We start from the raw sequence: 14888 nt of genomic DNA on the forward strand, positions 1-14888 counted from the left end.
GGCTCTCCATGCAGTCGATGCACATCAGCTACAGGAAGCCCCCAGATGCAGGAGAGGAGGAGCACTGTCAGAGCAAATCCAGTTCTGTAGGTTCAGCACCCCAGGGCAGGGCTTCTCCAGCAGTCATCTGGAAAGCCAGGGTGCTTTCAGGCACCAGTTCCTCCAGGAGAAGGGTGGAAAAGGCTCCATACAGATCCTCTGCTGTGGCTTACTGAGCAGCAAAGCCCTTCCAGGACAGCAGAGAACTTCATTGTTTGGTCTCAATTCCACCCTCCCCCTTTTTAGGGTCCTTTTTTCAGGGCTTTTTTTTTGTGAGGAAAATAAACTTTTCTCAATTTTCTAGCGATGAAACAGTACTTTGGATAAAAGAGATTATATATATCGAGCCATATTCCACACTTCTCTATCTAGACGGAAAAAATGAAGAGGTAAGTCAGATTCTCTCCTGGGGAAGATGGCACATGATGGTGACCTCGAGCCAGGTGTAAAATTTCTTCTCAGAGCAGAGCAGGTTGGCTGAGACAAAGACAACTGAGAACAAAGCAAACCCAAACCCATGAAATAAAACCCACACAGGAAACACTGCTTCAAAATTTCTATATTATTTACTTTTAAGCAACAATCCAGCTTTGTGAAATTACAACACACACTTTAAAGGATGAGATTTTCACCTCATGGTCAAGCACCAGCATGGTCATGCACAGCATTGAGTCAGTTGTAAAAAAAAATGCCCTGTAATTCTTATTTATATGATCCACTCCACCTTTACTGAATAAAGTCTGAATCAGCCCTTTCCCAGCACTAGGCCAGGTGGCTCTGGTCATCAGCCCTCTATTTGGCACAGACCCTGTGTCAGAGTAGTCCAGTATCAAGATTTATTTTGGTTTTTAAAGGCAGCATGGTGTACATTAACCACTTAAAGATTTATATGGCACAGCAGGGCTCAAGGCATTTACCACATGCAGTCAATGAAGCCTTTTAGATCCCTAAATCCCAGTAGATGAAGGGACTGCTCTTGCTGATTGTTTGCTGGCCTGGTAAACCAGGATTCTAGACCCTTGTAAAGCTAAGGGGTTCTAAAAAAAAAAAAAATCTCAGTACAAAAACCCTCTAAGCACACTTAGAACCAAGCTACTCTCCTTTGAATTACATTACAATACTTCATAAAGCTTTCCCTCAAGTCTATCACTAGAAAACACTCATGTCACTTCCAGTAGATCTGGGGGAAACAGGACAGAAGTGGAAAAAAACCCTTGATCTCAAAAAAAGATGGAGTACATAAAGTGCTTCTTTTTAATGAAAGAAATTTGAGATGTACAGTCAGGCTCAAGTTGTGCAGTTCACAAGCATGGGGGAAAGAAAACAGACACGAGTTCAAAACAGTCAGGAAGGGAAAGGTTTAACCGAGGACTAGGCTGGACTTGCCACCGGGTGGATTTCTCCTGGAGGGTGCAGGTGCTGGTGCTACTGGGCTAGGAACAGGTGCAGCAGGCAGGGACTTTTCTTCACTCTGACCTGGGGCAGCTTCTACATCAGCCTCAGTGTTTTCTAGAAGAAAAGAAGCTTTTATAGTGTTTGATGTGGATGATGAGAGCCAGATGTTTGGCTGGCTCAGACGGAAGCTCAGCTCCTGTCAGTTTTGTCCAGGGGTACAGACAACACTCCAATGCTGTGACCTGCTGGGCAGGGCAGACTCAGCCCTCAGAAGTGTTTCTCAGATCAACTCTGACGCCTTCCAGCTCAGTCTCAGGCCTTCAGCAAGAGCCACACTCACCCAGCTGCTATTAGGGGACACCAGCAATTTATTTTTTTAATGACAAGCAGCTTAGGGCTTAAGTCTTGTACATATAATCAGTCAGTGTTGTGACTCTGGCAATTGTCACTCGAGTCTGAGCAGGTGCTGCACCAGCAAGAGCTCAAACTGCATCCCCAATTTTGTAACTGGAGGGAGGAGGATCTGACACACTTCTGAGGCTTCCTCACACAGGACACACCAGGGAACAGCCATGCATGGGGAGGCTCTGATTGTACACTCCCTGCAGAGCACGTGAGAGTTTATTTCAAATCCTTCTGAGCAGCCACAAGCAAAGACAGGGCACAGAAGGAATTCTTCACAGGAAGCACTTTAGATACTGGAGCAAACAACTAATGTATCTGCTTTGTTGACAATTGAGTACAGCCAGTACATCAACATCTCACGTTTTTACAGATTAGCAGGACCAGTTCTGAGCCAAAAGCCCAAATCAGCACCAAGAAGCCCCCTGGTACTGAGGGTGAAGATGAACCTCACCTGTTTTCAATAGACCCCTTTGTTTCATCTAATGATCACTAATTCTGGGTTGGGAGAATTTCAGAGAACAGTTGCACATTCACCTTAAGCTTCGTGATTTACTAAATCTTCATCAAATTCCCTCCCGCAGCCTTCTCTTCAAAGTAAACAGGCACAACTAGTCCAATCTCCCCTCACAGAGCAGCCACTGCACCTTGCCATCTTCCTCATCACCTTCCCTGTCACCTCCACTGCAACCTCCTGCTTGTCACGAGTCAAGGACTGTACACAATTCAAGATATGGGGGTATTATCATTGTTTACAGAAAAAATGAGATCATTTTCCATCCCCTCCCTGATCACATTCAGTACTTTGCTGGCACCTCCAAACACCTCAAAGAATTTCAAGGGGAAGGGCTCGAGACAGATCCTGGGAGGACCACAGCCCAAAGCTGTACACAAGGCTGCCATGGTTTAGATTTTGGGGTTTTTCCCCACCCCCCAAGATTCATTACTTTACAGTTGCTTACACAGGGATTATCCTGCCTTTTTACCTGCCTACCTCATTTAGCTGAGTCCTCCTGACAGTGAGATTTTCCCATCCATCAGCACAATTTGACTACTTGAAAGAGTTTAATATCACCAACAAAATTGGAGACTTCACTGTTCATTACCTTTTCCAGGTCACAGATGAAGACACTGAATAAAACCACCCCCAGCATCACCTCCCATGGCTCATTTTTCCAACCTGAAAGGCAGCTAAGTCCTACCCTTTGCCTCCTGTTATTCCTACCCCCAGCAGCAGCTTTCCTCCCATCCTGTGTCAACTCAGTTTATTTTTTTCAATAATCATTGGTTCAAAATGTTATCAGAAACACCAAAACACCATTTCTGTCCACTGAACTCCCCTGTATCCATGCTTACAATAATCCTAAAGAACTCCAGCAGCTGAGCATAACCCCCATGCAAACAGGAATAATCTCCAGCACAAACTCTCTGCTGTGCTCATGAACCCAGCACAGCTGCAACAAACAGTTAACACCACATTTTTAAGCCTGAAGCTCCTGTAGCTGCTGTGTCCCAGTGCCTGCTGACTCAGCAAGTGCTGAATGTCCCTGTCTGGGGACAGTCCCAGCACTGTGCAGGATCCAGGCTCCACCTTCCTGTGGGTCATGGACAGTCAGGCACTGCTGACACTCAATCAGGCACTGTCTAACTCTCCTTAGCTGCTCACATTCATTGTGCTCACATTCACTGCCCCTGAATCACAAAAGAAACAAGAATCACCAGCACAGGAGGCTTTGGAGGAAATTTCTGTAGCTCCTTGTGTAGCTGATACACATTAGCACTTCCCACACGATCAAGGTAAGTTTGCCAACCTGATGACTGAAGTGGTAAAACCAACAGGATCAGATAAAATATTAAAGCTCTTCTCTCCTCAGAGAGGATCTAATCCCTGAAGCAGCTCCCTGCTGAGTGCACTGCAAGCCACTGGGAATTCTGATGTCCAGAAAGGAATTAGAGCTCCCAAAGAGGAAACAAGAGCCCTGCTGCAAAGTAAATGGTTTTTTAACCCTAGACAGGCTTGATTAGTAAATACACACATCCCACCTGACAGCTACTTGGGGTTTTGTAATCAGTTACATACAGAACATAATTTTCACATTCAAAAGAATAAACATTTTTAATGGCAGAAACCTATTAAGAATCTGTGTGTGCTGTGAACTTGACAGCAGACAGCTTTTGCTTGGAGGTGTGTTCACTGAGCTCTTTCCAAACCCCAGAGACAGCCCTCCAAGGCCTGTACAGCCACAGGGGTGCCAGGTGGGGTGTTTAGCAGCCCAGATCTGCCATCCCACAGCAGGAATATCCAGGGGAGGAGTGACACAGCCAGCTCAGCGAGACTGGGCTCCATTGAGCTACAACACCCAAAGCTATCGAGGGTAGGAGTTAATTTAACAATCCATCAGGATGTTCAGGTACTTCCCACAGACACCATTTCCAGAAGGCATTAATTTCTAGTCCCTCCTAAGTACATCAGTGAAAGTTTTAACATTCAAACCTTTGCCTGTCCTTTTTATTTCATCTTGGCCACCTTCAAAAATTTAAATTTCAGTCACGGCCACAACAGGAAATAACCCCAGTTACTTCCCATAACACTTGTTTTTTAACTGCCTCCTAGAATAGATTTACCTGACCCTTGGTAAGAACTTCCTTCATTGTCACTTTCCAGAAACAAACCAAAACGCAAATACAAAACCTGTGAAAATGTAAACTTTTGAAAAGTGTCAGGAATATTGCTTTGCATTCTGAGCAGCTGTCCTGATCCCAGGCAGCCCTATTTGGGCTTCCTGACATCCCAGCCCTTCTCACCTCCCTGCTGTTTGTGGGATCTCCTCTGCCCCGTGGGGAGCTGGTTTAAACAAGCACCAGGAAAAACAGCAGAGCCCTTAGAGCAGTTTTCCTCCATTAGCAAACCACATCCTCCTACTCAAGGCGTAAATTCTAGATGACCACAGTGCTAATTAAGATCAGACAGACATGGGAAAGAAATCCTAGAGCCTGTACAGTTGGATTGGAACCAGCCTGCTAGAGAGGCAACACTTATTTTAGACACAGATACCACTCAGAGGTGGTGGAAACATTCTGGAAAAGCTCTCCCCCCTCCCAGCAGAAGTCTCTTCAGGACATGGAGGTGCTAATGGCCTCAGGGATCTCCCACCACTCTAAGGTGTTGAAAATAGCACTTGGAAAGCAGCAGTCAACACACACATTCCTGTCATCAGGAAGTCAGCTATTCCTAAAGTGAATCTTGCAAAGGAGAGATTTCCAGCCTCAGAGCTAGAAAAAGCACTTGAAGGGGAAATGCCTCTGTTTACAGGAGGTTTGCAGTATGTAGATCAACTTCCTTGGCAAAAATCAGCATTTAAAAAGCAACAGGAAGTTAAGAGCTGGTTAATGCAGCCACTTCCAGATGCAGTCAGAAGTGGCTGATTCTTTCTGTGAATGTGGAGTTTGTTGTATGAGAAGACAATGGGAAAGAAGGAAAGTGCTGAACTAAAATCAATTATGTTGACTGCCCTATTTAATAATAAGCTTTTCTAACAACAGTGTAGCCTTTCCATCACTGCACTCTCTGCAAGACAGTCCCCAGCCTGCCTTGTAGTATTTAGACAAATCTTGACACCAACAGCTGCTGGCAAAATAAACCAACAGGACTGTTCTCCTATTTACCCTGATGAGCAACAAGGCTCCACCATTTTGCTCCATGCCCACACTCCACTGAAGCAGTCATTTTGTTGATTTGATGGATTCCAGGGACAACCCCAGGCTGCCTCCTTCCTAATAAATGACCATTTATAGATCCTACATCCTCTTCTACTGCAAAACCATCTGCAAAAGGCTTTTACTAGAGGAGTCCAAGGAAGTTACTCACCAAAAATTTCACCACCAACATCTCCTCCCTGGAAAAGAGAAAGGAACATGTTACATCTCCTGTTTCACAAAGCATTTTCCCATTCCATGGAGTGGATAATCACTCCTCTCATGGTGTGACCATGGACACTGCTCTGTGTGCTCACATTCTGAGCCACAGACTCAGGGACACAATTTCAGACCAGCAATAGGCTGTGAGAGACAGATCCCAGTGTGGCATGGTGGGTTCTGCACTCAGAGCTCTGCAGATTGAAATAATGGATTTATAAGCACCATTTTTTACAGACTAACTTATAATTTAACCAGGTCTTTACATTCATCTAACATACTTCTACAAGTTTGAACAGACATTGGAGTAATCCTGATGACATGTGGCACATTTGTTATTCCCACAGTGAAGGACACAGATGGGTAAACATTTTATTGCACAGAGCATCCCACATCAGGCAGCACTGACAGGATCCAAAACATTCCCACTGCCCAGCAGGAAGGGCAGAAAAATTACAGACAGCAACAAGCAAGAGTTGAGTGTCCTCTGCTTTCTACAAGTGAGCAACTCTTTGCAACATCAAACATCTGTTGGCAAGGCTAAGAGCATTTGTTCTATCCAGGGTATTTGATTTAATTTCTGAAATACAGATCAGCTTTTTTACTCCTGATGAAGTTTCCTTCACTACATAAACAGTTAAACATTCTTTACAAGCTGAATCTGCTCACAGGCTGCAGCTTGACACAAAGATAGGGAGTCTCCCAGCAGCAGCCAAGGATCCTCAATGGCATCAGGTTTACCAGTTTTCAGAGATTTAACATTGCTAATTACACAGTGAAACTGCAGAAGTTGGGATTAAAAAAAGGCACAGAAACTGACACAAATGTATCACCTTAAATCTCAGGCTGGGCTACAGTTCACTAGCTCCAGCTTCTGCTGGTTGCAGATGAATTACTGCATAAAAGTAAAGTATTCCACATGGGAAGAATCTGTTTGCAAAGCTGAGAACCACACTATTTAAAACAATTTAGTAGAAAATAGAATCAGATTAAACAGTTACATTTATAGCTGTTACCACAGAAAATAAACTCACTCATATTTGCTAAATTGATACAAGAAGGCATTTTCTGTAACAAAGAACAGTTCTTTGACTTAAAGTTCCTATTAATAACAAAAATGGGCTGTGGTGCTTGATGCCAATTACCAAAATAAAACCTAAGATAAAAGGTGTCTGCTACAACATTTGAGATCAACTATTGACCCACCCAATTCAAGGCTGGAGAGTTTTAAGCAAAATTTCTTCAAGGTTTCTTTTTTCTGCTAATATTTCTTCATGCAAGTGCAGGCTACTCTACATTCCTGTCTCAGTTCAGAGGAATTAGTTTTTTTACTGAATCTACTGTGTTTCAAAAGAACCCTGCTTTTCCCATTAAATTTAATCACACATTTAGCCAATTTCACTTAATTAACACCATTGCTCCATATTGCTACCAAATAAACAGTTTATATAGAAAATAACACACCTGATAGTATTATTAAATGCATATTAGCAACAAATAAAACAAGCATTGATGCTACTGAGGTAAGAATTTGCTGGGATGTGAAACCAAGTTCTTTGTCAGACCCACACAGAGTTTGCTGTAGTAACTATTGTTTGTAAGATGTTTAAACCCACAGTCACACACAGAGCTGAAATTAGATTTCACACCACTTCATTACAGTCTCAGCAATGAGATGGGCTGACAGCTCTGCAAAGTGAAAAATCCAGCCCTTCCTTCCTCAGCACACTGTAAGAGTATCAGATGGAAAGGAAAACCTTCCGGAAAAAACAGATTTGAGAGAAAAGCCTCGAGTCCTACAATGCTTCCAACTGTGTGAACATCCGTGATAAATCAATCCCCCACAGAGTGTGAATTGTCCATTATCAGGCTCTTTGTAGTCAAGTACTGACCTTGGAATCTACAAAGTCTCCACAGTTTGCCTCAGTTGAGTTTGTCCTTTGTGGTCCAGACGATTCACAGCTGTCTCTGGTTTCTCCTGGCTTAGCCCCTACAAGCAGAGATTGATTCTAATCAGGCTGCAAGATAAACTTCACGTGAAAGCAGATCATAAATACTCACAGGTTTGGGTACTTTGGGGGAGGTTTTTCTTTTAAATTAAAGTTTTACCATTCTAAAAAGTCCTGGTCCTTTAGATAATGACTCACAAATTACTGTCCTGCAGCAACACCCCATGCAGTGAGGGTGTCATTTAAACAGATGGAATTTGGGGTCCCAAGGCCACCCATACTGGCAGTGCTCTGCAGAAAGGAAAGCTTAATCCCAGCTGTGAGAACACAAGGTTTAACTTCCACTGAATAATCAAGACTAATCAGTGCTGCTCTGAACAGTAAGACACAAATCAACTGCACTGTGACTTAACTTGGAGAAACTGCATTCAAATACAATTCTCTGCTCTCAACATGCCCAACACTAGCATAAAACAAACCCTTCTGGAAGAAATTCATGAGAAATAAACAATCCCCTGCAAGCAGACATCATTCATAAGCCCAAAGTACCAAGGATGAAGGGAATGCTGGTTTCCACACAGCCACCAGCAGCATCAGGCTGAGCCACAAAATGGATCAATGCCTGTCAGCAGACGTGGAAACAAAGCACTACAGCCTTACCTGATGCTTTAGCCCAGGAAGGTGGGTTCTCCTCAGGAGTTCCAAAGATGGTGGATGCCATCTTGTTCCTTCTCACAGGCTGTTCTTTGGGCTCATCAAAGCCCAGGGAGAAGTTGGAGCCACCGCCGGGAGGACGCAGCACTCTGCAGAGAGAGGCAGCTTTACACCCTGCTCCAACCCCCAGCTCGTCAAACACAGGCTCCAGCACATCCCTTCAACTATCCAGGTAAGCTCCTGCCAGAATTCCATCCTGGCACTGTATCTCCACTGCTCTTCAGTGGCACTTACAAAAATAAAATGCTCCCGTGCCCTCTGCTCGTGCCCTTGTTCCATCCGGTGTCACACCAAGGGCTGCTCCCACCAGTCTGAGCCAAATGAAAAATAAAAATAACTATCTGGGCATGTCAAATTCCAGCTTTTTAAAGAGAACCCTAGGAAGGTTAATATTAATCTTTAAACTGGCAGCACAGCAAAGTCTGTTTGAGCCAAAGGACTGGTTGCACCACTGGTGGCTGCAGCCTTTATTCAGACTTGTTTCCTCTGAAAAAGCCTTAAGTCTGCAGCATGCTCATGTCTAGAGGTAAAAGGTGAAATTAAACATTCTGAAGTTGACTATTATTAGGAGAGACACGTGTACAAAGCTCCAGATATGTAACCTAAATCTAACAATCTGCTCTTAAGACAGACACAAAAGAAGCCAGCTCAGTACTTCAAGAGCTTGATTGCAGTCTGCTTTCCAACCTGCAGAACCCAACAAAAATGAACAGCTGCAGCAAAATAAATCTTGAAATATAAACTCCTCCTGATCTTATTTTCTTAAGCATGAGATCTTGTGTTAGCTGGAGAAGCCAGAAGAATAAAACTATATGTGAGAAATATCACAATCCCCAGACAGATGTGAGGACACCAACAGAACCTGGGGATTCTTGGTCTTTCAAGACATCCAGTGCTCCAAAACGAACAAACTAAGGATGGTGCACACTTCCTCTTCTTTAAAAATAATTAAATAAATCCAAGTTAGAACAGGAAGCAGCACCCAGCTTGTTAATGCTCCAAACCTGGGAATCAACACAAAAAGTGTGTCCAATTGTGCAATTCACACCTTTGGAGAATTTGTGCCTGTTACAATTCCTGCTGCAACACAAAAATGCTTCTCCAGCCTACAGAGCTCAAACACCTCAACAGCGAGGGAAATTCCTAAAGGTGTGTGACATAGACATTTCATGTTACTTAACCAGAAAAATACTTTTCCTTACAAAATTCTTCTCCTAGGAATTACTAATGCTCAGCTGCTAATGGGAGGATCCCAGGAGACTGGAGAGTATGTTTTTATGACTTGTTTTGTCTCCTTACTGAACCAAGACATAGCGTAATGGTCTTGAATCACTCCTTTATCTTTCTTCCTCCGAGAAAACACATAGGAGGTTTATTTTCTTAGCCATAGCTGTTGCAGCTACTAATCTGAAGAACAGCTTGCTCAAAGCAGGGCTCATTCCCACACCTTAGATCACCTCGTTTTGCCAGACCAGTGGTGAAACCAGTACTCTCTTAACGGCACAACGGTTTCCACTGACAGCCTTAATGACATTAACAGAAGAAGCAACTGAAGAGGGAAAAAAATCCATCACTCAAACCGTCAAAAAGGAATAATCCCTTTTACCAAGCGCAGGTAAAGGCTGACAGATTTTATTAGAAGGCTCTCGCAGCCTCGAGATGCTGTAATCTGTTTTATGAAAGCCACGTTTAACACTTCAAGCGAAGAAATGCTGTCAAAATTCCACCTGATACCCAGTGATGTCCACCGAAAACCCACCCACAGCTCCAGGAAGAGCTCTGCTAGAAGGTTTGCAAACACGCTTTGTAAAGGGCTTTTTTTTTTTTTTCGCTTTGCACCTCGAAAAGCCAAAAGGAAACAGGAAGCATCCGCTTTGTCAGGCCAAAACCTTACAGAAAAAAAGCCACGATAGCGTGGAAAACGACACGATCCTCTCCAGCTGTGACTGCCGAGACCGACCTAGCGCCGTGCATCTCCTCCAGCCCAACCTGCCAAGTTTTCTTTGTTTCCAGACAGGCTCCGCTTCTCCCCCGCCCCTCCCAGCCCCGGCTCGCCCCCGGGACCGCGGGGAAGGGGCAAGGGCGAGCCCGGCCCGAGCAGCGGCCGCTCCCGGAGCGATCACCCCCGGGCAGAGCGGGCGGCAGGGGGCCGGGCGGCGGGCAGCGCAGACAATGGAGCTCGCCCGGCCCCACCCAGCCCGCGGCGGCTCCGAGGGGCGCAGGGCCGCGGCGATGGGGGGAAGGCAGGCAGGAGGGGCGCGGTGCCCCCCGCCCCCGCGCCGTGGCTGCGCGGCGAGGCGGGGAGTCGCCTCCCTTCTTTGTTCGGCGGCGGCGGCGGGGCCGCACCGAGCGGCCCGGGCGGGTCTCGGCAGCTCCCGCACCTCCTTCCCCCGGGCACGGCGCGGCCCCGGGATGCCCCCGCAGCCCAGCCGGGTGGGCGCGGCCGCCCCCGCCCCAGGCCGACCCCCCCGGGTGATGCCGGGAGGAACCGCACACCCTCAGTCCCGGCCCGGCCGCAGCCCCCGCCCCAGCTCCGCGCCCCAGCACCGCTCCGGACATGCCCCCCCCGGGACCCCCGGCCCCGCCGCCCTCTGGGTCCCAGCGGCCCCAACCCCCCGCGGACCTGGAGCTGTTCCTGCCATTGGGGTCCATGCCCGAGAACGTGGCCGTAGTGGTCATGGCTGAGCGGCCGCACCGAGGGAAGGGCTCTGCACACGGACAGTCCCGAGCACCGAACTGCTCCTGCCACCCGGCTCCACCGCTGCCGGTGACAACTGCGGCCGCCGCCCGCACCGCCGCGCCTTTTATACGCGCCTCGAGCACTGCCCACCTGCGGCCACCTCATTGGACGGTTCAAACTCACTCTCGAGCTCCTATTGCTCAGAGCCCTGCCAATCTCCCCTTAGGCCCGCCTCCCCGTCTATTCCGGGGCGCCTTGCCTCACCGCTGAGAGCCCATTGGTGAAGCAATACGTCTGCTCTGCGGGGATTGGCTGAGGGCGGGGGCGCCCGTTGCTGCTGATTGGCGGCAAGGCTGTCACTCACCTCCGGAGAGCTGTGATTGGCTCAGGCGCACATGAGGCCAGACAAAAGTCCCCGCGGCGCTGCCCCTCTGAGGGGCGCCGGGAGGGGTTGGGCGGTGAGGGGATTTGGTGCCCCATGGCTGCAGGTGCCTCGGAGGTGTCATGGAGCAGCTCCGAGTACAGCCATGAACCGCGCCGGGGCCATCGCCGGGCGGGAGGTGTTGGCACAAGGCTGCTGTGGCTTGGTTGGATCCGACGAGGGCTGAGAGAGAGCCAGGGGCCTGCAGGTGTTTTGAGGTGTTATTCCACAGGGCTGGTGGGGAATAACGCCTCAAAACACACGGTGGAATAAAATAATTTGCAGTATCGGTGTATTATTTTGCATTATTGCATGAAAATTGAGTTCCAGCACAGCTAGTGTAGCTGGAGTACAAGGCCCAACAGTGCTGCTCACCTAGCTGTCAAAAGCACCAGGTTGCCCATTTTGGGTTGTTTATCACCCTTAAAGCCAGCACAAAACTGTCACAGCACAGAGTTTAAATGTTTAAATCACCACCTGTTGGCTGCTTGACCCATCTGTCACATCCACCTTTAATTTGGTGACTGGAAGCTTCCTGAAATCTCCGCAACTTCCACAGACACAAATGCTTCCTTGATTAGCACTTTCACATCAAAATCTATGCATCACCAACATTATTGCAATTAGCACTTGCATAAAGGAGGGAGAAAGGGGAAAGAAAACACATCTGTTCCAGTCACCCCTCCCAGTTTGCACTAACAACAGCCCTTAATACCCCCAGAGCACTGTCCAGAGAAAAGTATTCCTTTCTGGTCTGGAGAACACAAGGATTATGCTACTTCTCTCTGTGTACAACCTGAGATGTCTAGCATCTGAATCAACACCAGCCTTGATATTAACACAGATCAGGAAAGAGCAGAACTGGTAAACATACACGAACAGGACCACAGTATTTGATTTTTTCTAGTCTAGGATCTATTTAAAAAATCCTGTTTGTTTTTTTTTTTTTTTAAAGCTCCAACCACTATTTAGATCCCCAGGGAATTCTCTGTTGCATCACATCTTTTTAGAGGTAGATTAAAGGGAAATTCTAAGTAACATGACACAGTTGTTTTAATTCTATTATCCCTTAGGCTTGGGCATTAAGAAGTCAAATGATACCTACTTGCACACAGGTAAACATCTGCTCTCTCAGGAACTTGCAGAAGTATTTTGTCATCTAAATGCTTCTTATTCAAACCCACAGGATTTGACTCTTTAATTTGTACCCCTGAGACACACACAGAGCCATTTTTTAAAGTCAAGATGAAGAAAAACCCGTTCCCTATGACACAGCCAGTTTTAACACAGAGCTTTAGAATTCTAAACCTTCAGTGTTTCCAAGAGGCCCCACTGACCTCTCACAGGCCTGGCTGCATCGTGGCCTTTAAATAAAAGCTGTTTTGCTGATTATTCATCTATAACAAGATGAAGTTTATGAAGATGGCTACAGAAACCAGGCTTATGATCCATCTCAGGATGATGACATTTGACCAGAACAATTCTCAGCAGCTGTCTGAAAGACTCAGACACCAAACAATTCCACCTGTTGTTGAAATTCCACCAGCAAGGAATGCACAAAGCATCTGAAGTCTGAGCAAGACTCCAGGAAATGCAAGGGTTAGGCAAGGAGAGATACCATGGGTTTGAGAAAAGCCTCAGCTTGGCCATCCTTCTGTGACCAAGAGTTTCTTCATGCCAGTCCCTGCTACTCATGGCAGTGCACTGAGAGCATTCCTTTACTCCAAGCACATGGTACAAGAAAGAGGTTTTGACTCAGTTTTCTCTTGCTCCATTTCATTCACAGCTGAAGATGAAATGCCAGCTAATAAACAATCCCTGCCACAGCTGGATTTGCAGCTATAAAATTTTTGCATCTGGAGCAATGCCTGGAGGAGGTTCAGGAGGATCCTACAGATCCAATGGTTTGCCCCACCCAGCTGATGCTGTCACTTGCAAGAGTCATGAAAGTTCCTCTGGTACATCTCTGTACATCTTCAGAAAATGTTCCCAACAGTCTGTCGTTGTTTGGGAAGGGGAATTGACCCACAGTGCCCAGACTCCTCTCAGGGCTGCAGAGATGTAGCTCTGAACTACACAAAAAACAGCAGTGGCCAATTCATGCTGCTGTTCTTGTCTGGGCATCCAGCACCACCAAGCCTGGTTGTGGACTCCAAAGTGTTGTTCTTTAAGGGGAAAGACAAAAATCACCAGAAGGGGAAGTCAGTGTCCCATTTTTGTTTTGTTCCAGTTTGCTTAAATGAAGTTTTCTTAATCAGGTGGTCCTTCAAGAGCCCTTGCAGATGTGCTTTGATGGGATCCATGGACTGAATGCTGGAAGGGAGAGCTCTAAGCCACCAAAACCAGAACAAAATTCACCCCATCCTTTGCATCCATGTCTCCCTGAAGAATATTCCTTTCCAACAGAAAAACTCTATTTGCTAGATGGGCTTCCACAACATTCATCTTTCCCCAGCGCTCCAAAGTCATCCTCATATTGGGATTAACTGTTTAAACCTATAGCTCTTCCCACATTCCCCATTCCCACTGCAGCTCCTCACTGACTCACACACATCCATTGTCCTTCTCCAGCACCTGCTGACCTTCCTTCCTGGGATCTCTGCTGCCACTCCTTTTACAGCACCACTCATTCCACCTCACCCCTCCCATGTAAACTGAAATTCTTCTGGGATAAGGGAAAACTCCTCCCTTAAAGGGACTTCAGCCATTCCACCAACACCAGGTGGGGCTCCCAGCACCTCCATGTTACAGTATGATCACCATCCTGTGCTACCAGGGAAGAAACCAGGAAACCACACTAATGAAGCATCTTGGAGGTCAATCAAAAACTGAGAAGAGGGGTCAAAATTCCATCTTCCATTTATCTACTCACTTCTACATCCTAATCATCCAGGAGAAGTTCTGTACCATCACTTCCTTCTGCCAATAAGTACTATAAGACAAGACAAACTACAGGATTGATTATTCACTATCGGAACACATTCAGTCTGGAAACTCATTACAGGCAGAATGAACAAACTTCAACAAACCAGAGAAACAAATATATTAATTATGATGGTAAAGTAATTAAGAATAATCCAAGTTATTTAAATGCTTTTAGATTAGCATTTCAGAAGAGTCCATCACAGCAGCTGAAACATGTGTACTAAGAGGCCACTACCTAAAATTCTAAGAAAAATACTTTGTTTACTTGTAGTTTAGTAGATGATGACCAAGGAGGCATCTTTTGATTTTTTGCTTTGAAAACAAACTGCTGTTCCTTAGAAATTTTGTTATTTCCAGCTGGCTGAAGCTTAGGAAGTCTCCTCTCTTTGAGGCAGTCACATTATGCCTTTTCATTAAAATTGCAGTAAGAGACACAATAGAACCAGCA

At 46.1% G+C, this 14888-nt stretch overlaps 1 protein-coding gene across 1 annotated transcript; it reads right to left on the minus strand.

The window, feature by feature from the left end:
* Positions 1-586: 586 nt before the first annotated feature.
* On the minus strand, positions 587-11203 carry JPT1 (Jupiter microtubule associated homolog 1). The gene is made up of 5 exons (XM_085077727.1): positions 11038-11203; positions 8361-8503; positions 7644-7741; positions 5705-5732; positions 587-1548 (listed from the first exon to the last, which is right to left on the minus strand). Exons 1-5 carry the CDS (start codon positions 11091-11093, stop codon positions 1400-1402), a joined length of 474 nt encoding a protein of 157 aa, XP_084933853.1. The 5' UTR covers positions 11094-11203; the 3' UTR covers positions 587-1399.
* Positions 11204-14888: the final 3685 nt, after the last annotated feature.

The sequence above is a fragment of the Lichenostomus cassidix genome, chromosome 18 (genome assembly GCF_008360975.1).
Source record: "Lichenostomus cassidix isolate B80296 chromosome 18, HeHo_3.0, whole genome shotgun sequence".
In the NCBI taxonomy this organism is placed as follows: Eukaryota; Metazoa; Chordata; class Aves; order Passeriformes; family Meliphagidae; genus Lichenostomus; species Lichenostomus cassidix.